This window comes from Prionailurus viverrinus, chromosome D2, assembly GCF_022837055.1.
Source record: "Prionailurus viverrinus isolate Anna chromosome D2, UM_Priviv_1.0, whole genome shotgun sequence".
Taxonomy (NCBI): Eukaryota; Metazoa; Chordata; class Mammalia; order Carnivora; family Felidae; genus Prionailurus; species Prionailurus viverrinus.
The window spans coordinates 52,324,530-52,349,056 of NC_062571.1; the positions used below are offsets into that span (position 1 = coordinate 52,324,530).

General features: G+C 40.2%; 1 protein-coding gene across 4 annotated transcripts in view; it reads left to right on the top strand.

Moving 5' to 3' along the window:
* The first annotated feature begins 232 nt into the window (after window positions 1-232).
* The window catches only part of HECTD2 (HECT domain E3 ubiquitin protein ligase 2), a 78,188-nt gene continuing 53,893 nt past the window's right edge, over window positions 233-24,527 (top strand). For all 4 annotated transcript variants that reach the window (XM_047826103.1, XM_047826102.1, XM_047826104.1 and 1 more), the window contains exons 1-2: window positions 233-426; window positions 19,616-19,745. In XM_047826103.1, coding sequence (XP_047682059.1) covers window positions 289-426; window positions 19,616-19,745 — 268 coding nt within the window. In that variant the 5' untranslated portion in view covers window positions 233-288. The remainder of the gene's footprint in view (window positions 427-19,615; window positions 19,746-24,527) is intronic.

Here is a 24,527-nt window from a genome sequence, read left to right on the forward strand (position 1 = left end):
GGCGGGGCCTCCGGGCTCGCACCCCAGGTCGGGCGGCGCGGGGAGCGCGGGCGCGGGGAGCGCGGGCGCGGGGAGCGCGGGCGCGGGGAGCGCGGGCGCGGGGAGCGCGGGCGCGGGGAGCGCGGGCGCGGGGAGCGCGGGCGCGGGCGGAGGCGGCGGCGGCGGTTGGAAGCGGCGGCCCAGAGCCCTCTCGCGGCCGCGGCGGCAGCAGCGCCAGCCCCAGCAGCAGCCCGGCCGCCGCCGCCGCCGCCGCCGCCGCCGCCTCGCGCTCCCGCCGCCCGGCCCGACATGAGTGAGGCGGGTCGGGTGCCCTCGCCTGCCGCGCCGCCGGAGGTGGCGGCGGCCGCTCCGGACGAGAGGAAAGGGAAGGAGCCGGAGCGCGAGAAGCTGCCGCCCATCGTGTCGGCGGGCGCCGGCGCGACTGCGGTAGGTGACGGGCGGGGGCAGCCGGGCGCCCCGACGGCGGGCGTCTGGAGGGAGGGCGGGGGGCGCTCGGAGACCCTCGGGTCCCCCCGCGGAGATGCGCCCGGGCCACCCTTCCCCGGGCTGCAGTAGAGTGTGCCTGGTGGACAGCCGCGAACACCTCTAAAGCTGCACCTTTCATCCTCGGGAAATGTTGGGGTGGCCGCGTCCGCTGGCTGTTCGCGGTTATTGTCTGCTTTGAGGGGCCCACTTTGTCTAAGGAAATGGCCAGCATCTCGGAGGCGACGTTATCATCTGTTGGATGAGGATAAGGTGTCAGGCAGGGAGGAGTGGGTTTTCCATGGAGGTGCCTGCCTGCCTGCCTGCCTTAGGGGAGCCGAGATTTCCCCCCTGGCTTCGCTTTTCTTTCCCTTCCCCCCTTCGGATTGCACAGGCTGGGCGGCGAGTTTCCACTTAATTGTGACCTTTCCGTGGCTGTCAGGGTAGTGGGAGGTAGATGCCTCGGTGATGGTTTTAGTTTTCATATGGTGCAGACATGTGACGTAAGGTGGGGAGGCTTTTTTAACCTTTTATTTAAACTCAAGTTATCTAAGCTTGACAGGGATGATTTCCCAGCTGGATTTTCTTAAGGATTATTTGGAGAGCGCTCAGCGGCTTCAAACTACATATTGCCAGATGATGTAATGGGACAACCCCCCCCCCCCCCCCTTCCCTGTTTTTACTGATGGTTATGACTCTGGTACTTTGGAGCACACACACAAAAATTAATCTTTAACTTCTGGGATTTTTATTTGACATAACATGTACTTTCTGAAAGTTTGCTTTGGTACATTTAAAGACCATGACTTGTCATGCATCTGTGCTTGACAAAATAGTAAAAGTTTAAAGAACATGATACATTTTCTTTATTCCTACTTGCAATTCATTTCTTAAAACCTCCCTCTTAAATGACTAAGAAGTTACTAAAATAGCTCACTCTTTAAAGCGTTAGGAATAATGTTTTGATTCTGTAGGTTTTTCAAAAATGTCTAAGGACTGTGATAACTGGAAATTGTTAGAACAGGCTCTCTTCATTAAATCATTGTGGCTAAGTGTGGACAGTAATAAAAGAACACATATGGTAAAATATAGCTACAGTTGAGTGGTAAATTGGAGTTGCGGTTAGGAATCACTTTGGGAAATGCTTTGAAGGAATTTGTCATCCAACTGCTTGCAGACCCATTGGGGTTCCTGTGTTGGTACCCTGGACTTTCAGAGCTTATCCAGGACTTTCTGAACTTGCAAAAAGGCAGTGTTTTAAAAGTTCATTTCTAAATCGGTTGTTTAAAACAATGAATGCATATGCTTATGAGAAACAGTTACATGAATGTGGGTCCTCAAGTGAGTGTCCTCCCCAAAACATATTTATCTCAGTGTGGCTGAAAAATTGAAGGCTTGTGATAAAAACTTGGAGAAATTGATAGTACGGACCCAGGACTACAGACTGTTTCCTGAAACCCTTGGAATTCAGAAATTTTCAGACTTTTAGGAAGGTAATTTGGTATGTAGGTCATGTATAATATCCACAAGTGGGGTCCTGGCCAGTTCCCTATAATCAACATGTCAGTAGTTCTGCAGTGTAATGTATGTTTGTTCCCACTAAGTGAGGTGAAGTCAGACTTAAGTATAAATAGCGTCAGATCAGTTCAGATCAGGTTGGATTGTCAAAAGAGTTCAGGTCAGGTACATGTTTCATCACCATATGAGTTACAAAAGCCTTTCCGTTTTAATAGCTTATGGGGTTTCGGAAGTGTGAATAAAGGATTATGGACTTTTTCCACTAGTCAAACAGAAGAATAGAGTTCAGTAAGCTTTTTTTTTTTTTTTTAACCTTGAATTACAGAAATTAAAGAAAATTGAAGAAAATATGTGTTTGGTTCTCCAGAGGGCAAGAGAGCTGGGATGATGTCTCAGTTCACCAGCAAGTGGGGAAGGCCTTGGTGTGGAGGGGCAGGGAAAGACAGTTTGTGGCCTGTTTGGTTCTTTTTCAACCTCCATTGTGGATTAGATGGAGCTTCTGGAAGTTTGCTTAGGAACCTGATTGCCATCAGTAACTTTTTTCTCTGGGCTGCTTTCGTGATTCTTTTTTGCCCCAGGTTATCAGTTCTGTCTATGTAGACTGAGTTCATGATTCAGTTAATGTAACCCTCCATTATTGGCTTTTTCCAAAAATCATTCTATCACATTTTTGTGAGAGTTTGGAAATAATTCAGAGTGACAGCTCCCTAGAATAAGTAGAAGGTCAGATTATGATGACCCTAATGAAGCCTGAAGAGTTGGGACTATATCCTGGAAGTTTAAAGAAATGTGCAGGAGTGGGCTTCAGGGTGCTGGAAAGAGAGCCCTAAAGTGATTGATCCTAAGACCCCTGAAGTGTGAAGGAAGCCCATTCTAGCCAGGAAGTGCCTAACACAGTGGTCTCAAACCTGACTGACCAGAGTTACCCTGGTAGCACGTCAAAATCCTAATTCCCAGGTCTCCCTCCACAGCACGGGTTTTCAACGTTTGTTGCACCGTAGAATCGCCTGGGGAGCTGTTAGAGCCATCATTGCCTGGTTTCAAATGCAAGCCAGTGAAATCAATCTCGGGCTTCTTTTTACTTCTCACATGTAGCTAAGATTGAAAAATTGATGCTTTATGTACTGAATTAAGGGCTCCATGGAATCTGTGTTTTTTTTTTTTAATTTTTTTTTCAACATTTATTTATTTTTGGGACAGAGAGAGACACAGCATGAACAGGGGAGGGGCAGAGAGAGAGGGAGACACAGATACGGAAACAGGCTCCAGGCTCTGAGCCATCAGCCCAGAGCCTGACGCGGGGCTCGAACTCCCGGACCTCGAGATCGTGACCTGGCTGAAGTCGGACGCTTAACTGACTGCGCCACCCAGGCGCCCCGTGGAATCTGTGTTTTAACTACATTGCTTCAAGTCTACTTAGTTTGTAGAGCAGTATTTGAAATGGACTGGTGAAAGGTAGGGATTAAATGAATGAGGCACAGCAGAAACCAGGGGTGGTGGGAGAACTGAGAGAAAAGGTGGTTAAAGTGGCTCTAGGATGCTCGAGAGGCTCAGGGTAGAGCCCTGAGAGAACCATCAAGGTGCGTGGTTTGTGTGGTGAGGTCGTGCAGATCTGCAGAGGTGAGGAGCCCAAGGAATTGGAAATAGTGCGTGGATACGAAAGGCTGGTGGTGTGAACACTGAATCTGCTGAGACTGATGGATTAGAGTGGAGGAGAATATTGCAAATTAGTTGCTACTATAGTTGCTAACGAAGTTAGAAAAATATGGTGAATGGGGGAGAAGAAAGTGGTCAAAGGAAGAGCAGAAATGAGTGGTGGTGAGGATGAGTTTGACTGTCTACTTCAACATTTAAATCAGATGAACAGGAAAAGGGAGGAGGTTCTCCACAGGATAGGGTGGCAAGGAGTGGAATGGGTTCTAACAAGAGTTAGCTTTAATCAGGTCAGGAAGGTGAAGGGAAATGCAGAAATCAGTTTAGGATTTCAAAGAGAAGTTTGCCCACAGTGAGGGCCAGGAGACTTGTCAAGTAGGTGGAAGGTGAGGGAAGGTTTTGAGGGAAAGCACAAAGTTTGTGGAGAAGATTTGATAGGAAATCAGTAGCAGGAATGAGAAGTTTGTACACATTGTATGAGGTGTGTATAAATGGGCTTAGTGGAACCACTAGCCAAAATGTAACTACCAGCTATTAAACACCTATTATGTTTAGCTTTGGGCTAGATGCTAAGAAAACAGAAAAACAAGGTTTAAAAACATTCCTGCCTCGGGGTAGGCAGGGCTAACACATAGAAACATAACAAAGCAAAGCAATGTGTAGAAGTCACAGTGAGCCATAGAAACAATTTGCCCCATAGGAGACCAGAGTAAGGAAATCAATGTGTGCAGAACTGTGAAGAAAGGCCTGGAAGTAAAGGTAATTATTTAAGCTGGCTGGCCATTGAAGGATGATAGGATTTGGATGGGCAAAAGAAAGTGGGAAAAGTACTCCAGTGGGGAAAACAACATGAACAAGGCTTACAGAGAAGCATTAGGGAGCCATACAGCGAGTCCAATGGAAGCGTGCTGGGAACTTGTGGGAGGTAAGTAAGATTGCATGGGGGCTGGAGCCAGATCACTAGGCACAGAAGTGTGGACTTTTTTTTTTTTTTTTTTTTTTTGTCCATGGTTAGTGGGAAGCCACTGGAGTTGCTTAAATAGAGAATGAATGACATAATGAAATCCATGGAGGTGATTAGCAATAGCATGGACAGGAGGAGGAAGAGTGTAAAGGAAGGAGCTTCGTAGTCGGTACCCAAGATGACAGGTGCATCCACTCAGGTGGTGGCCATGTGATAAGGGTAAGGGATGGAGGAACCCGCGTGATGTGGAACCTTATTAGACAACAGAATGAAAAAGAAGGAAGATTGATACATAAAAGGATTCTGCAGTTTCCAGACAGGTTCTCTCAGAGAAACATGTTTACATAAAAAGGTAATCCAGCCAACATCATTCCAAATGATGTGTAGAAACTCACATAAACTCTGTCCCATCTAGTGTTCGGAACAATCTAACATGTGGAGAATCTTGTGCCCTTTGTCCATCTTGTTCTAAACAAGAGGTGAGACAGGAAAGAGTGAAGGCTGTGGTGCCGAAGGTATTTTAAGCAATTGAATAAACAACAGATATTACAAAAATACATCATATATGTGTATGCTTAATACACGTAAGTCATATAAATAATAGCTAGTATTTGAGTACCTACTCTACACTAAGCATTTTCCCTGTGCATTTTCCCTGTGTCTCTTGTTTAGTCAGATTGCAACCAAAAACAGTCACCACAACCACTGGGATGGTGAGGAAGATAATCTTCTTATTTCACAGAAAAGGAATCTGAGAGTCAGAGAGGTTACCTGTTCCTTGCTGGAGGGTAAAATGGCCTATTAGGAGCAGAGTTGGTTTTAAAATTGAGATGTTTCTGACTCAAAAACTCTATAGTATGCTCTTTCCACATACTATATTGCTGGTGAGGGGCAGTGTGGTTCAAAAAACCTGCACCTACAGCAGTATTTGTTATTTTTGAAAAGAGGTTATGGTCCAGTGACAAGTTTGTTCAAAACTTTGTTACTGAAGATAGAACTATTATGGAAGAGAAAGATGTGTTCAAGGATATCTGATAGTGTCAGTTTTCGTGATGGTGTGAATATATCATTAACTTCTATGTAAAATAAAGCCGTCTAATTAGAGAAAAATAATCTGAGAGTCTTGCGATGTAAAAAGGAAGGGCTATAGCTATATAAACACATATCCAGGGTGTCTCTAATTTTGAGTGGGTTGTAAAGTCTGTTTGTCAATTTTTTTAACTGCACAGCCATTATGTAGTTGTCTGCTTATTCTCTCATTCATAACTAATTCAGAATGTTAGGACGTGAGTAATTTGACTGTATTTAACAATTGGAGAAAAGTGGTCATTGTGCGTTGTGAACCAGGGAACCTCCAAAAGTGCCTTACATGATTCTGAATCTTCTTCAGAAGGGAAATGAGAAGACTAAATTAATACACAAAAAGCATTTAGGAAAGAGGCTTGACAAAGTGAGCTGAATAGATGTTGGATGATATTATTATTAATATTATTATTTGCAAACCAACATCTGTTGCTGGAAAGCTGTTTGTAAGCCAGCCAGCCCTTTCTAAGTCCATCCTGTGGCTTTGGTACTCTCCTTCACAACTTTGTGGATCAAGCCTCCAGCCCCGTACCACCCTGTCTTCTTTCTCCTTTCCTTCTGTGCGTAGACACCACACACACACATACACACACAGACACTCACACACACTGAATTAAAGGACCTCACGCGTCCTCTGAACTCTTCAGGGCTGGTGTATGCCTGGGTTCACGTGAATTTCTTTTTGGAGAGGAAAAGAAATAGCTTCACAAAGGGATACAGCTAGTGTTGCCAGAGCAGCAGCTTGTTTTGGCATAGTGTTTGGAAATTAACTTATTTTGAGTTTGAGTTGAGGAAGAGAGAGTAGAGAAGGATCAACAGAAGACAAGTGAGGAAGTAGGTGGCGCTGAGAAGGCTCTGGGAAGCTTTGATTTCCCTACTTTTTCTCTGGTCTTGCCTTGCAAAAATGTTAGACTGCTATGCCTTATATGAATAACAAGTTGTTCCTAAGTTCATATTTGTAACTTAGTGACATTTTGGTATGCAATCAAAAAACATCTTTGGGGGAATGATTGTAGTAAATGAATATGCCTCTTAAAAATAGAAATTATTGGGGTGCCTGGGTGGCTCAGTCAGTTAAGTGTCTGACTTTGGCTCAGGTCTCATGATCCTGTGGTTCATGGGTCGGAGCCCCATGTAGGGCTCTGTGCTGACAGCTCGGAGCCTGGAGCCTGCTTTGTGGATTCTGTCTCTTGCTCTCTCTGCCTCTCCCCTGCTTGTACTCTGTCTCTCTCTCTCAAAAATAAATAAAACATTTTTTTAAATTTTAAAATTAGAAATTATTGAAATTTTACTAATTCAACTGAATTGAAAAGTCTGTCTGAAGTCTGAGCCTAGTCATTAAAAAGAGCTCTCTTTCAAATTACCTTGCTTTTGATCCACATGTTTTTATTAAAGAATAGCAAATTGGTTGAGGAATTGCGATTGCATCAAATCAGACATTTTAAAAGTAGTATTTTACTATATAAAGATAATCTGTTGATGAAAAAATTTTTTTCTATTCCTATGTTGTAAGATATGTGAATAAAATTTCCCATGCCACCTTGCTTTCCTGATAAGTGAATACTGAATTTTCTGAGCTTCAGGACTAACCTTTCTTTTATATTAAGTCGGATTACTTTTCAGTTATTTATAAGATTAATTAATTGCATTGTGACTTTTCTGGTGTCAGGATTTTGTTTCAGAATCCACATCCTTATTCCTAGTCTCCTTTGAAAGAATTGGTTTATGTCACTTAAGAAAAGCAATTCCACTTGGACTGGTGCTACTTAGTTTGGGAGGGAAGTTCACACCCTGCAAGTAGCTAACTTTTCACATCTTAATAGAAGGCTATAGAGCAAAGTTAGCACTTCTGATTTTATAACGCAGCATCTTAATAGGGAACTGTGAAAAAAAAAAAAAAAAAAAAAAAGAAAAACAAAATGTCTTTATCCAGTAACAGGGCTTAAAATAGTCTCCTTTGTAGACTAAATACAATTGAGGCCTCTCATCTGATGTGTCCCTAACTGGTGGTTTAGGTCAGTTTCTATTTAAAAAAATTGATAAAGCAGAGAATCTTAAATGCTTTTTATTTTAACTTAAACATATAAAAAAATTAATGTTTATTTTTGAGAGAGGGAAAGAACAGGGGAGGGGCAGAGAGAGAGGGAAACACAGAATCCCAAGCAGGCTCCAGGCTCTGAGCTGTCAGCACAGAGCCTGACATGGGGCTCGAACTCACAAACCATGAGATCATGGCCTGAACCAAAATCAAGGGTCAGACCCTTAATTGACTGAGCCACCCAGGCGCCCCATTAACTTAAAACATATAAATGTACATATGTTCACCTGCCTTTTGATACAGTGACCTTTGCTCAGTATCATAGAAAGTCACTTAATCTTTTATAAAGTTTTTCTATGCATGATAGGTAGTCCCCGGACTCCTTAATACTGAATGATACATGCATTACCTTAGGAGCACTTAAACTGTTGCTGAAATATTTATCTTTGGATTTGAAAAATAAATTTCAGTGAGGCATGGCCCAAAGTATAGATTGCTATTATCCCTACATGCATATCAGAAATCACCAATGCAAGAAACTCAGTTTTTATCCATTTAGATAATCTTTCGTTCTTTTTCTATAGTCTATACTGCATTTATATTTACCACTTTTCCAGCAAAGCCCTTCATCCAAAAGTGATGCAGGGATATTCTGAATCAGAATAATAGTTCTTTTCTTTTTCCTAAGGTTGTATGTTGTATCGAGTCTAGTTTAGGAAAGTATGTTTTCATCTGTCTGGATCAGCTCTGTCGAATAGAAATATAATGTGAACCACACATGTAATTAAAAACTTTCTAATAGCTACATTAAAAAGAGTAAAAATAAAGAGGAAAAGTTACTTTTAATAATATATTTTATTTAGCCCAACATATCCAGAAACTTACACTGCGGTATTTAACCAATATAGACACTTCCTGAGAGACTTTGCCTCTCTTTCGTACTAAGTCTTTGAAAATTGTGTATTTTTTATACTTCATAGATACCTGTTTGGACTAGCACATTTCAAGTACTCAGTAGCTCCCTCTAGCAAATGTAGTATATGCTCCAGCAAATGGGCATATTAAGCAGTGCAGATCTAGAGAATATCTTCTTGTCCTCCCAAGATTCCTTAAATTCATTCTTAGTTTGAATGCCTATTGTTGCAATCCTCAGAGTGTCCTCCTCCTCCTCCTCCTCCTTATAGAGATACATGAGGTGGAAACTACTTCTATGATGATACTAAGTGTAGCATCGGAGTGTAGAGAGTAGTTTTCTAGAGGATACATGACACTTGGTATCGCAACAAATTGAACACAGAAGCAGGTAGAAGAATCCATGAAATCAGATGTTAAAAAATAGATTTGAAAATGCAAAACAATGGCACTCTTCTCACTAAGAGGTTTGTTTGTTTGGGAAAATAATATTTTCCACAAACGGGTTTATTGTTCTCTTAAAAGGAATTAATACATGCAATAATTTTTAAGAGGGTAAAGGGATTCTGAGACCAGAAAGTTGGAGACACAGGTTGAATTCCCTTGGTTCTTTATTTGGCATTATTGATGACAGGTATTCTACATAAGTGTGTTTTCCAACTAACGAAGTGTTATTGCACATTTTAGAATGTCCAGATGTTGTTTATTGTATGGAGCGTTTTCTAAAATACATCATGTACATGTCAGATAGACGATACTGAATGTAATCTAGCATGTCCTGTTGACTGGACCCCTGCGACAGCTCTACATCCAGAGCTTACGTATCCACGGAGCTCTGTGTCAAGTTCATCTACCTGTACATTTGCAGTGTTGGTCTCTTCGGTGAGTAAAATTTCGGCCAGTTGACCCATCTAAATAGCTAGAATGTAACATTAATTTTCACTTGATACAGTTTAAAATGCAAGCATTTCCAGCTTGTTCACAAAACTAGTAGGTTGAACCATGTTATGAATGAATAATGAGTTTTCTAGATAGAGAAATTCAATTTTAATTCAGTCTAACATAGTGGTGAGATGCTATGGCTTGAAAATGTTTCATGGTGAAACAGAGCCAGCAAGGATTATTTTATCAATGATTGGTTTAGAATGTGAACAAAAATGTTTTATATTGTACAGCAGCTTTTGGGGATTCAAGGATGAGCAAGGTAAATTTTATCACAATCTTGAATATGGTGGAACTTGGTATTCAGCACAAAAGCTATTATGGAAAACTATGAATGTCCTTTTTATTAGTATCTGATGAGAAATATGGTAAAGAAATCAGAAATTTAACTCAGGTAGTTTGTTCCTCAGTAAAAGTTGAAAATAGGAATTTGTATTAAAATAAAATTTAAAATAAAGTTGGCAGTATTATATGTTAACAGGAGCAGAGCAGTTTTTGTCTATTTGTCTAAGTATTTTTTATTTCCATTTTTTGAAATTGCTTGTGATTATAGAGACCACTGAGGTCAATGTTAGGTACTTGTGAAATGTAATCTTTGATTAGTTATATAATTACCGCGCAAAAATTTTTCTGCTGTTCGTTGAACTCACAGTTGCCTCTGCCTAGAGAGTCAAGTCTATTATTTGCTATACCAGGTTTAAATATTTTGAGTTTTTTCCTCAATGAATTCTTGCTGTTCCCTGCCCCCCTACCCCCCATTTGTGCTTATCTTCAATCTGTAACAGCTGGTTGGGTATCCTGCTACTCTGTGTTCTTCAACACATCCAGCCCACTGTTTGCAGGCTGGCCACATTCCAGGACTTCATCCTTAATGTTCTCCTTCTGTAGGACTCACAGATCGCATTTCCGAAACTCCTCACGAAACCAGATGTAATAATTGTGGTAGATCCAATTCTTAGATGACTCAAAAAGTAATGATCTCTAACCTTTAACTTAGTCTGATGTTTGATGTCAGTTAATACCCAATAGCTTGTTGAGTTGATTCTCTGATTTTTAGTTTACACGGCACAATATGCTGCCCTGTTTCTTCTCATGAAAGTATTGGTTTCGTGTAAGAGTTCTCTTATGTCTTGGACAAGAGTGTGGGGCAGCGGCTGTTTTGAGAGTTGGCTGTTGTTAATCTGTAGTGTACTGTCAACCTGTAAAACGGTCCACGATTTATCCCATGTCATCTAAGTATAAGGTATCAAGAACACAGCTGTCTTACAAACGAGAGACTTATGAGACCAAGGATTTTTTTTTTCATTTCATTTAAGGTTTTTTGATTAGAAGGAGCAGAAAGTAAGGCCAAATATGCCTCCTTTTTGAAAAAGGTGGGGGATGCCTGGGTGGCTCAGTCAGTTAAGCATCCGACTTCGGTTCAGGTCATGATCTCGCAGTTCATGGATTTGAGTGCCACATTGGGCTCCAGTTTGGAGCCTGGAGCCTGCTTCGGATTCAGTGTCTCCCTTTCTCTCTGCCTCTCCCCCAACTCACGCTCTGTCTCTCTCTCTCTCAAAAATAAACATTAAAAATTTTTTTAAAAAGAAAAGAAAAAGGGGGATTTATTGCAATGATACATGCATGCATATCAGAACCAGAAAGCAAAGTGGAAGAGAGACTGGCTACTTTCTGTGCCTCTGCTGTTCTCTTACTCTTGGCTGGGCTCTCTTTTCCATATTCCTTTATCTGAAGTCTGGAAAGACCTTCTGATGAAATGCTAGGAAGCATCGATGCCCTTTATGTCAGGTAACCTAATGTGTAGCCACATAGGCTGCAGATGGCTGCCTTTTGGTTGAGTGCCTGTCTCCGCTCCCATCCTTGGCCATTCCTGCACAAAGAATAGCAGTAATGCTATGGGGTCAACAGAAGCAAACATTGGATTTGGCAGCCATGAAACATGCTCAGTGTATCTTCCCTCAAACCTTTGTACCTTTCCAGCCACTGGCCTTTCTCCCCTGCTATGAAGCTTCTGGACAGAGCAATCCCTGCTCATTGCCTACATCCCAAATTTCCCATTCATTCACCAGTCCATTTCATATAGTTTCTGCCACTGCCTTCCCTGAATGTGTTGTCTCCAGTGTCCCCTAGATCTCACACTTGCTTATTCTAGTAGGCTCATTTCAGACCTAACCACTCTCCATCATTTAACATCGTTGATCACTTTTTTCTTGAAACTTTATCCTCCCTTAGTTTTTAACACATCACCTTTTCTTGGATTTCGTATCTCTTTGGCTGTTGACTCCTTTTCTTCTTTGTCAGCTTAATCATACATGCCTCAGAGATACTGTAGGTTGAGTTCTAGGGCACTGCGATAAAGCAAATATTGCAATAAAGTGAGTCAAATGAATATTTTGGTTTCCCAGTGCCTATAAAATTATGTTGACACTGTACTGTAGCTTATTAAGTGTATAAAAGCATAATATCTAAAAATCAATACACATACCTTAATTAAAAATACTTTATTGCTAAAAAATGCTAACCATCATTGGACTTTCAGTGAGTTGTAATTTTTTTCGTGGTGGAGGGTCTTGCCTTGTTTTTTTTTTTTTAAGCAAAGCCTTTTTACTTATTTTCTTTAAAGGATGGGGAGAAGGGCAGAGGAAGAGTGAGAGTCCCACACTCAGTGTGGAGCCCAACATGGGGCTCAATCCCATGAGCCAGAATCAAGAGTCAGACACTCAACCAACTGAGCCACCCAAGCACCCCAGTCTTGCCTTGAGGTTGGGGTGTCTGTGGCAGTTTCTTAAGACAACAGTGAAGTTTGCTGCATCGATTGGCTTTCCTTTCACAAATGATTTCTCTGCGGCCTCTGATGCTGGTCGATAGCATTTACCCACAGTAGAATTTCTTTCAAAATGAGAGTCATTTGTCTCAAACCCTGCTGCTGCTTTATCAACTAAGTTTTCGTAATAATCTAAATCCTTTCTTGACATTTCAACAGTCTTCACCAGGAGTTGATTCCATCTCAAGAAACCACTTTCTTTACTCATCCATAAGAAGCAGCTCCTCACCTGTTCAAGTTTTATCGTGAGATCGCAGCCGTTCAGTCCCACCTTTGGGCTCCGCTTCTGATTCCAGTTCTCTTGCTCTTTCCACCACATCTCCCTCCAGTGAAGTCCTGGGCCCCTCAAAGTCCTCCCATGAGGGTTGGAGTCAACTGCTTCCAAACTCCTATGAATACTGATATTTTGACCTCTTCCCATTAGTCACAAATGTTCTTAATGTCATCTGGAATGGTAAATCCTTTCCAGAAGGTTTTCGGTTGACTTTGCCCAGGCCTATCAGAGGTAATCCTGTCTATGGCAGCTATAGCTTCATGAAATGTATTTTTTAAATATGACTTAGAAGTCAAAATGACTCCTTGATATATGAGCTGTAGAATGTTGTGTTAGTAGGCGTGGAAACAATATTCGATGCCTTGTACATCTTCATCAGAGTTCCTGAGTGACCAGGTGCCTTGTCAATGAGCAGTAATATTTTGAAATGCATCTTTTTTTTTTCTGAATAGTAGGTCTCAGCAGTGGGCTTAAAATACTCAGTAAACCATATTGTAAACAGATGTGCTGTCACCCAGGCTTTGTTATTCCATTTATAGAGCACCGGGAGAGTAGACTTAGCCTAATTCTTAAGGGCCCTAGAATTTCCAGAATGGTCAATGAGCATCGGCTTCAAGTTAGAATCACCGGCTGCATTAGCTCCTAGAAGAGAGTCAGCCTGTCTTTTGAAACCAGGCATTAACTTCTCCTTTCTGTGAAAGTTTTAGATGAATCTTCTTCTAATAGGAGGCTGTTACGTCTACACTGAAAAATCTGTTGTTTAGTGCAGCCACCTTCATGAATTACCTTAGCTAGATCTTCTGGATAACTTCTGCAGCTTCTACATCAGCACTTGCTGTTTTACGTTGCACTTTTATGTTATGGAGACAGCTTCTTTCTTTAAACCTCATGAACCAACCCCTGCTAGCTTCCACCTTTTCTCCTGCAGCTTCCTCACCTCTCTCAGTCTTCATGGAATTGTAGAGAGTTAGGGCCTTGCTCTGGATTAGGCTTTAGTTGAAGGGAATGTTGTGGCTGCTCTGATCTTCCGTCCAGATCACTAGACCTTTTTTCATATCAACCACAAAGCTGTTTTGCTTTCTTATCATTCATGTGTTCATGGGAGTAGCACTTTTAATTTCCTTCAAGAACTTTTCCTTTGCATTTTCAACCTGGCTGTTTGGTGCAACAGGCCTGATTTTCAGCTTATTTCATGCATCAAAATACCTTCTTCACTAAGCAGAATCACTTCGGGCTTTTGATTTAAAGTGAGATATGCAAGTTTTGCCTTCACTTGAGCACTTAGAAGCCATTGTAGGGTTATTAGTTGGCCTAATTTCAATATTGTTGTTTCTCAGGAGACAGGGAGGCCCAAAGAGAGGGAGGGAGATGGGAGAAAGGCCAAACCATGAAACAATCAGAACACACACATTTACCAATTAAATTTCCCATCTTATATGGGCATGGTTTGTGGTGCCCCAAAACAATTACAATAGATCAAAACAATTATACCAAAGATCACTGATTACAGATCACCATAATAATAATGAAAAAGTTTGAAATATTGCAAGACTTATCAAAATGTGGCACAGAGACACAAAGTAAGCAAATGTTATTGGAAAAATGGTGCTGATAGACTTCCTTGATGCAGTTGCCACAAACCTTCAATTTGTAAAAATGCAGTATCTGAAAAAGGATAAAGTAAAGCATAACAAAAGGTGTGCCTGTATTTCCCACAGTTCTGTCCTTATATTAGTTGTGCATAACAATGGCTACACAACAGTGGCATAATGATAACCCTGTCAATTAGTAAAATATCCATTATCTTGACATGAGAAACATGCTTTTGCCTAGCAGCGAGCATTGATTCCTTTTCCGGTCACTCATGAATCATAGTCTTACAAAACCCAGTCTAGAATTTTCAAGTTTTTGGTGAGTTGTCAAAGTATGCCTGTTCTCCTGAAATTTGAAATAGAGCATTTTACATTCCTTATTTATTTTGTAATTTATGGAAGAGTTCTGTGATTCTCATTATGCTTCACATTTGGAACTGAAATAGCTGTTACGTTTTGCCATTGTTTTGGCCCAGCCCTCCATGGCCTCTTCTTTCCCTGTTCCTGTTGTCCTGGTTCAGACTTGCTTGGTTCAGACTTCAGATTTCCTCTGATAGGCCTGGTTTAGCTTCTAGTATTATTCCCTTCAGCCTCTTGCCTACACTGCCGACAGAGTGATTTTTCTAAGATACAGATATGGTCATGTCACTCCCTGCTTAGAAGTCCTCAGTGATTTTTCCCTTTCTCCTTCCAGCACATCATCTCTACTCCATAGCCTGAAGCCTTCATGAGATGGTTCTGCCTGCTTTCCCAGTCTCATCTTACTGGGCCATTCTCCCCTTCTGATTCTCTATTTCAACCACACTGCTCCCTAAATCCTACTATTGCTAAGTCTTAAATAACGGCTGTCTTTGACAGTTATCAGTGGAAAAAACAAAAACCTTCCTTTGCATACTAACTTATTAGAGATATTTAAAGCTAAGTTAACAAAGCTCCATTATTGAGAGGCCACTCACTGATCTCATTTTACAAATTGGTTACTTATATTGCTTACTATGTGTAAATGAAATATATAGTGCATCAAATTTGGCATTTGCTCCCACTATCCTTTAAGATATTCTATAGAACAAAACATACAAATAAGCAAACTTGGCCCTAGTAGTTAATAAAATTCTTATTTAAGTATCCTAATATTTATAGTAAGGAATGATTTACTTTTTAAATATATAGCTTATTTTTATTTTATTTTCCTAATCAACATACTAGTTTTGTGAATTTGATTATGCAAATTATGTAATTTACTAAGACTGTTTTATAGAAAAATATTGGATATCACTGTCTTTTTTTTTTTTTAATGTTTTTATTTATTTTTGAGACAGAGAGAGACAGAGCATGAGCAGGGGAGGGGCAGAGAGAGAGGGGGACACAGAATCCGAAGCAGCTCCAGGCTCTGAGCTGTCAGCACAGAGCCTGACGCGGGGCTCGAACTCACAGACTGTGAGATCATGACCTGAGCCGAAGTCGGACACTTAACCACTTAACAGACTGAGCCACCCAGGCGCCCCTGGATATCACTGTCTTATCTCTTTATCCAATTTTCTCTCTCCCTGGGAATCTGTATTCTAATTCTACTAGAGATTAGAATTGATAACTGTTAAATGGCTTTATTGATAGGATCAGTTAGTTGTTATTTTTTATTATTTGGAGATTCCACATATGAACTGAGCAATGTTCTTTGGGACCTTCTTTTATTGAGAAGGGGTAGAGGAAGCAAGAGGAAAATAAAATATCGAGTCTTTCCTGGATTGCTAGGACATCAAATATTTCCTTAAAGTACACTTAGTTTTTCTCTTTAGCGTTAATTTCCTCTGCTTAGGTGAGTTGCTCCTAAAGCTATTGAATTTCATTCAGCATATATCTGTAAAAGTCAAGAAGATAATGTCAGCCACAAAAGGTTGTTGTGAAAACAGCCTGTGTTAGGTATAACACACTTACTGTCACAGGATAGATTCTTAATAAGTGATAGCTACTATACTGAGAGACTTTGATATAAGGTGATTTAAGGGTAGAGAGTTCAGAGTCATTCAGAGTTTGAATCCCCACTTACCAGCTTTGTGGCTGTGGGCTTGGCACTTCAGTTTCCTCATTCACAAAGTGGGGTGTAAATACATACCTCATAGGAATGTTATAATAAGGTACTTAATACAGCACCAAGCCTATAGCAAGTACTCAATAAATGACTTGTTTTACTATGTTATCACAGGAATAGTCATTTCTTGAGCCACTCATCACGTCATAGGTTTTGTACAAGACCCTACATGATCCTGTTTATGATTCTGAAAACAGATTCATATCCTACATCCATTAGAAAACTACTTTACAGAGGTGCCTGGGGGGCTCAGTCAGTTAAGCATCCGACTCTTGATTTCAGCTCAGTTCATAGTCCCATGGTTCGTGGGATCGAGCCCCGTGTCAGGCTCTGTGCTGACAGTGCAGAGCCTGCTTGGGATTCTGTCTCTCCCTCTCTCTGTCTCTGCCCCTTCCCTGCTCATGTGCTCTCTCTTTCTCTCTCAAGATAAATAAATAAACATAAAAAAAGAAGACTACTTTAGTTAGGCAATATGTTTAATGGGCTGGATTATATAGACTAATCCTAACTCAGAAATACTAATTAGTCTTCACTGAGCCTAAGTCTAGGCAATGAGGAAGTAAAATTTCTACTTGTCCCCATTAGAATGAGTCAGATGGCCCCACTTGTCTGTAAAAGAGTAGGGAAAGTGGGAGCGTGAATCCATGGTAATTGTAAATATTTCTGCTACATGTTATATGAGCTGATTCTGAAAAGGCAAATGGAGGTCAGTTTGGTGAATGAGGAAGGAGGAGAAGAAAAAAAGAAACTGAAAGACAAATTAAAGGAGCAATATTCCATAGTATATATACACCACATCTTCTTTATCCATTCATCAATCAACGGACACGTGGGCTTTTTCCATGATTTGACTATTGTAGATAATGTGCCATAAACATCAAGGTGTAGGTACCCCTTTGAATTAGTATTTTTGTATTCTCTGGGTAAATACATAGTGCAGTTGCTGGATCGTAGGGTAGTTCTATTTTTAACTTAAAAAAATGTTCTTAATGTTTATTTTTGAGAGAAAGACAGAATGCAAATGGGGGAGGGGCAGAGAGAGGGAGACACAGAATCTGAAGCAGGCTCCAGGCTCTGAGCTGTCAGCACAGAGCCCCACGCGGGGCTTGAGCCCACAACCTGTGAGATCATGACCTGAGCTGAAGTCAGACGCTTAACTGACTGAGCCACCCAGGAGCCCCTTAACTTTTTGAGGAACCTCCGTACTGTTTTGCAGAGTGGCTGCACCAGTTTGCAACAGTACAAGAGAGTTCCCCTTTCTCCACATCTCACCAACACCTATTGTTTCTTGTGTTGTTAATTGTAGCCATTCTAACAGGTGTGAGGTGGTATCTCATTGTAGTTTTGGTCTGCATTTCCTTCATCTTGAGTGCTGTTGAGCATCTTTTCATGTGTCTGTTGGCCATCAGTATGTCTTCTTTGGAAAAATGCCTCTTCATGTCTTCTGCCCATTTTTAAATTGGATTATTCATTTTTTGGGTGCTGAGTTTTAGAAATTCTTTATATATTTTAGATACTAACCCTTTATCAGATATGTTGTTTGAAAATATTTTCTCCCATTTTGTAGCTTGCCTTTTAGTTTTGTTGTTTATTTTCTTCCCTGTGCATAAACTTTTTTATTTTGATACAGTCCCAATAGCTTATTTTTGCTTTTGCGTCCCTTCCGGAGACGTATCTAGAAAGAAGTTGCTGCAGCTGATGTCAAAGAAGTTACTGCCTGTGTTCTCATCTAGGATTTTAATGGTTTCCTGTCTCACATTTAGGTCTTTAATCCATTTTGAATTTATTTTTGTATATGGTGTAAGAAAGTGGTCCAGTTTCATTCTTTTGCATGTTGCTGTCCAATTTTCCCAGCACCATTTGTTGAAGGGACAGTCTTTTTCCCATTGGATATTCTTTCTTGCTTTGTTGAAGATTAATTGACCATATGGTTGTGGGTTCATTTCTGGGTTTTCTTGGAAGTCTGGAATTGTGTCTCCTTCAGCTTTGCTTTGTTTTTCAAGATTGCTTTGGCTATTTGGGGTCTTTTGTGGTTCCATACAAAATTTAGGATCGTTTGTTCTAGCTCTGTGAAGAATGCTGTTGGTGTTTTGATAGGGATTGCATAAATATGTAGATTGCTTTGGGTAGTACAGACATTTTAACAATATTTGTTCTTCCTGTCCACAAGCATGGAATGTCTTTCCATCCCCTTGTGTCATCTTCAATTTCTTTCAGCAGTGTTCTGCAGTTTTCAGAGTAGAGGCTTTCACTTCTTTGATTAGGCTTATTCCTAGGTATCTTATTATTTTTGGTGCAATTGTAAATGGGATCGATCCCTTAATTTCTCTTTCTATTGCTTCATTATTGGTGTGTAGAAATGCAACAGATTTCTGTATGTTGATTTCTGTCCTGCAACTTCTGATTTCGTTTTTCAGTTCTAGCAGTTTTTTTGGTGGAGTCTTTCAGGTTTTTTATATATAGTATCATGTCTTTTGCAAATAGTGAAGGTTTTACTTCTTCCCTGCTGATTTGGATGTCTTTTGTTTCTTTCTGTGGCGTGATTGCTGAGGCAGGACTTCCAGTACTATGTTGAATAAAAGTGGTGAGAGCGCACATCCCTCTCTTGTTCCTGACCGTAGAGGAAAAGCTCTCAGTTTTTCCACATTTGGGATGATATTAGCTGTGAGTTTTTCACATGTGGCCTTTATTATGTTAGCATTATCTTTTTAAATTCTGGCACACCCAAGGTATAGTCACAGTGCTTGAAAAGAAATGAACTCTAATAAAAGGTTTATCTTTTTGCCTGAACTTTTCAAGTTGCTGCATCAAAAGACAACAAAACCTTCAATGAATTGATGTGTGAAGTATCACATGCATGTTACCTATTGGAAATAATATTTGTGGAGCTCATAAAAATAAAGTTATCTAAATACAAAATGAAAAGAGCAGTTAACATGAATGGAGCGTGTTGTGCGAGGAGCTATGCCGGTTACTTTCTGTGCATTATCTCAGTGAAACCTCACAGTAACCCTGTGAGGAAGATACTGTTAATACCCCTGTTTCCAAACTCTGTCAGTTTATAGCATGATATGACTATTTTCATTGTATATTTAAAACAATTTGGTCCTAGAAAAGGTAAGTCAATGTTATATTTTTTGCCTATTATCATACATCTATCATCAAGTTAAAATCTCTGTTATAAGTGTTTATGATTTCTGCAATAAAATAATTTAAATATAGCCAGTGGGAATTGTGCTGCAATGTTAATTTTTCTGTTTTTAGGGTTTGGACAGAGGATCCAAAGGCCAAATTTCCACTTTTAGCAGTTTTGTTTCAACTGTTAACCAGAAGAAAGAAGCTGCTGAAAACAGAAGTTCACCTACACATCTTGTTTTCCCTAACATCAAGAATGGTAAATTAATAATAATTAAAAGTACACATAGTCTGTATATTTTGGTTGAAAGTATATTATCGAACTATTAAAGAGTCATCTGGTAGGTGAAGTTAATTAATACAGTATGAAAAAGAAATAAGCTGTATAAATATTTACAGAAAGAAGCAAAATTGTTATTTGTAGGTGATGGTTACATAGGGTAAGGTATGAATGACATATAAATCTCATGAATAATAACGTTTGGCTAGACAGCCGGACACAAAACAAATACACGAAAATTCACTAGATTTCCTTTGTTTGAGGAATAATCAATTAGAAGACTTGATGGAAAACAATGAAATACTTAGAAATAAACCTAAAAGGAAACAAGCAGAACCTACATGAAGAAAAGTGTAATACTTTATCAAAAGACTAAAAGGTCGTGGGATGGAAAAATGTCATGAATATCGTAAAGATGTCAGGTATACCCTCTACATTTAATCAAATTTTGGGCAGTTCTTTGGGGGGGGAACTTAAGAAAATGGTACCCTATGTGATCTAGAAGAGTCATTGTCCAAGAAAATGCAAGCAAAAACACTGAGGAAGCCCGTTCCTCCAGAGGACACATATTATAAAGCTATTCTACTTGCATCAAAAGTAGCCAAATGGACAGTAAAAATGCAGTGCATAAGTGGTATTCAGCTATTCAAAAAATGGAATCAGGATGACTGGTTAACCTATCAAAAATAATAACTTGAGATTTTTAAAACTAAAAAATACTAGAAGAAAAGGCAGGAGGTTGTTTCTATACGGTCTCCTGGCATGACAACAATGCCAAGAGCCATAAAACAAAAAATTGACAAGTTTGAGTACATAAGAAAATTTAAAACTTCCGTAGGAATTTTTAAAAGTCATAAAGTTAAAATATAAATGTCTATAAATGTCACAGTTGGTGAAAAACATATCCTTAATCATAAAGGTTATGAATAAATCAATAAAAGGAATATTCCAATAAAAAAAAGGTGACGGGTATGAGCAGACCAGTCAAAAGAGGAGATATGAGCAGTTAACACGCATGTGAAAGGATGCTCAGTCTCACTTGTATTTAAAGAAGTACAAATTATAACAAGAAGTTAACATTTTCCTCTTCAGTTGCAAAGAGTGAAAGGATTTATATCTGTGATGTTGTCTAGGGAGTGTGAAAATTGGCACTTTTATGAATGGATGGCTTGGAATACTATGCCTCTATTAAGAAAAATGTGATATGTATATAAAGTGTCTAGGAGAAAGAGCCACACAATACACTGTAAAATGAAAAACCCAAGTTACACATAATATGACTCCAATTTTCTAAGAATAGGTAAACCTTTTTTACTTCTTTGAGCATATGAAGAGGCATGGAAGGATGCCCACCAATCAGTTAATGGTTTTCTCAGAAAAGTAGAATTGGGTGTATATTATAAATATGCTTTATTTCTTTATACAACTCTGTATTGTTTTGTCACAGGAAACATCCATTACTTGATAATTTTGAGTTCCCCTGGCCTATAACAAAAGAAATCTGCAAAGGTTTAAATGTCCCTTGCATCCAAACAAAAGAAAACAAACCTAGAAATGTTTAAGGACACAGTTTTTGGTAAATTATTGTGTCCATCAGGTGCATGTGACATAAATTATTCTTTTTAAAAAATTTTTTTAAATGATGATTTATTTTTGAGAGAGAGAGAGAGAGAGAGAGAGAGCGCGCACGTGCGCCAGGGAGGGGCAGAGAGAGAGAGAGGGAGACACAGAATCCAAAACAGGCTCCAGGCTCTGAGCTGTCAGCACAGAGCCCGACGTGGGGCTTGAACTCATGAACCATGAGATCATGACCTGAGCCAAAGTTGGACACTTAACCGACTGAGCCATCCAGGCACCCCTGGCATAAATTATTCTTACACAGATTTTTAGGTGACATTCCACACTAGTGCTCGACCTGTTGATTTACACTTTTACTTAATTTACACAATAATTTACACTTTTGCAGGTTAGTATTTACATTATCTGATTTATCAACCTTTGCCTTTGGTAACTTCTTTTTTCCTTTATTTATATACTCAACAGTTTGCACACATACATAAATTCATATTCTGTCATCTCAGGCTTACTCCAAGGAGGCACTTGTGCCCTTTATGTCACAGTCCCCTAGCCCACAACAAAATAAAATAAACCTGTAGTTTGGTACCATTAAACAAACGAAGAAAATGAGTCTATTTGATGAGGGAGTGGAGTTGAGAGAAATGATATGTATATGAGACATGTTAACTGCATACCAGCTATAAATTTTATTTGTGTATTATTTGTGTATACATTATTTTATTTGAGCCTCACAACAGTCACATAAAATAGAATAGATATTAGAATCCCTGTTGTATTAGTTATCTATTGCTGTATAACAAATTACCATAAACCTAATTGTTTTAAACAACACCTATTTATTAGCTGATGGCTCTTTAAGTCAGAGGTCTTGGTGGGTGAGCAGGGTTTTCTACTCAGAGCCTCACAAGGTGTTGTTGGCTGGGCTAGACCCTGGGGAAGAATCCTTCAGGCACCTTCAGGCTGCTGGCAGAATTCGTTGTTTGCAGTTGTAAGGCCAACGTCCCGCCTCCGTGCTGGCCATAAGCCAGGGATGCTCTCAGCTTCTAGAGACCACCTGTACCCTCCACCTCCGCTCATAGACCCTGGAGTATCACAGCTTCCTGTTTTAAGGCTGGCAGCTGGCGCCCTTGTGTTGAATCCTCTTCCTGCTTCCAGTCTCTCTGACTTTATCTTTTGCAACCAGTGGGAGGAAACTCTCTGTCTCTAAAGGTCTCAGTGATTAGGTTTGCCTACCTGGATAATCTCCCTATTTTAAGGCCAACCAATTAGTAACCTTAAGTACTTATTTCTCTGCAGTCCCTTTTGTCATGTAATCCCGATGGAATATTAGAAAGCTGAGACTCATGGGGGCCATCTTAGTTTCTGTTTATAACACCATTTTATAAGTAAGGAAACAGGCTCAGAGAGGGTAAATGACTAGGCCGAGGTCACCGCTAAGTGTCAGAACCAAAATTCAGTCCACAATTTCTGACAACAAAACTCTTTATTCCTCTGACAGATAGAGGAAACTCCTGATTGACCTGTTTCTCTTGCCTGATTAATCATATCACATTAATCATACAACTCTTATTACATCATCTTCATATTCCCTAACGCTTCCAAAATTAAATTAAAAAAAATTTTTGCCATGACACTCAAGGATGTTCAAAATATGACAGCTTTTCGTCATTATGTCCCACTTTTCCCCTACATATAACTTACATTTCAACTCTTCTCCTCGATGCCTCCTCACAGCTTACCTCAGAGGGGTTTTTTTGCCAGTTTGATCCCACTGCCTGGAATGCACTCTCCCCTCATCTCCACCTGACAGAGATCCTGTCCTTCCAAACTACTTCTTTTTTTTTTTTTAATTTTTTTTTCAATGTTTATTTATTTTTGGGACAGAGAGAGACAGAGCATGAACGGGGGAGGGGCAGAGAGAGAGGGAGACACAGAATCGGAAACAGGCTCCAGGCTCCGAGCCATCAGCCCAGAGCCCGACGCGGGGCTCGAACTCATGGACCGCGAGATCGTGACCTGGCTGAAGTCGGACGCTTAACCGACTGCGCCACCCAGGCGCCCCCAAACTACTTCTTTACCAAACCTTTGCTGATTCTCTCCAACCAGATACAGTTCTTCCCTTCTTTGACGTTCCATTTAGGTTTTCTTTTGTTATTTCCTCTTATTAGTCTCCCAGTCTTATGAAATATCACTTGTATACTATAATCTCTTAGACTGTATGTTCCATGAGGGAATAAATACCTTTGTAATCCCCACAGGCCCTAGGCAGTTACCTTGTCCATTACAGGTTCTTAGCAAGTAGAGTTGACTCTTAAACAACACAGGTTTGAACCATATAGATCACTTATATGCAGATTTAAAAAAAAATTTTTTTTAACGTTTATTTATTTTTGAGACAGAGCGAGACAGAGCATGAACGGGGGAGGGTCAGAGAGAGGGAGACAGGCTCCAGGCTCTGAGCTGTCAGCACAGAGCCCGACGCGGGGCTCGAACTCACGGACTGTGAGATCATGACCTGAGCCGAAGTCGGCCGCTTAACCGACTGAGCCACCCAGGCGCCCCCAGATTTTTAAAATAAATACAGTACAGCGAATATATTTTACTTATGATTTTTTTAACATTTTATTTTCTCTATCTTACTATTGTAAGAATACAGTATATAATACATCTGACATACAAAATATGTGTTAACCAACTGTTTATGTTATCAGTAAGGCTTCCAGTCGACAGTACACTATTAGTAGTTAAGTTTTGGGGGAGTCAAAAGTTATATATGGATTTTCAACTGAATGAGGGGTTGGTTGCCCCTAACCCCCACATTGTTAAGTGGTCACCTGTATATACCACATAGAGTAAAACAAAAGAGAATTCAGAACAGAGGAAATGGCTGTCGGAGTGGATGTCCCCAAGCAGTAACAGCAGCAGCCACAGCAGCAACTTCATGTAGTGCTTACTGTGTGCCACTCACAGTTCTAAGCACTGTACATATGTATGAATTCCCTTAGTCCTTACAGCAGTCTGATGTTGGAATTCTTTTCCCATTTCAAGGCTAAGGAAACTTAAGCCACAGAGACTTTTAAGTGACTTGCCCTGCTTGAATGTACATAGCTAACGAATGGCAGAAATAGAAAAAGGAAAAGAAAGCCAAAAGTGGTTTTTTGTAATGCCTTCATGGAAAGAAGA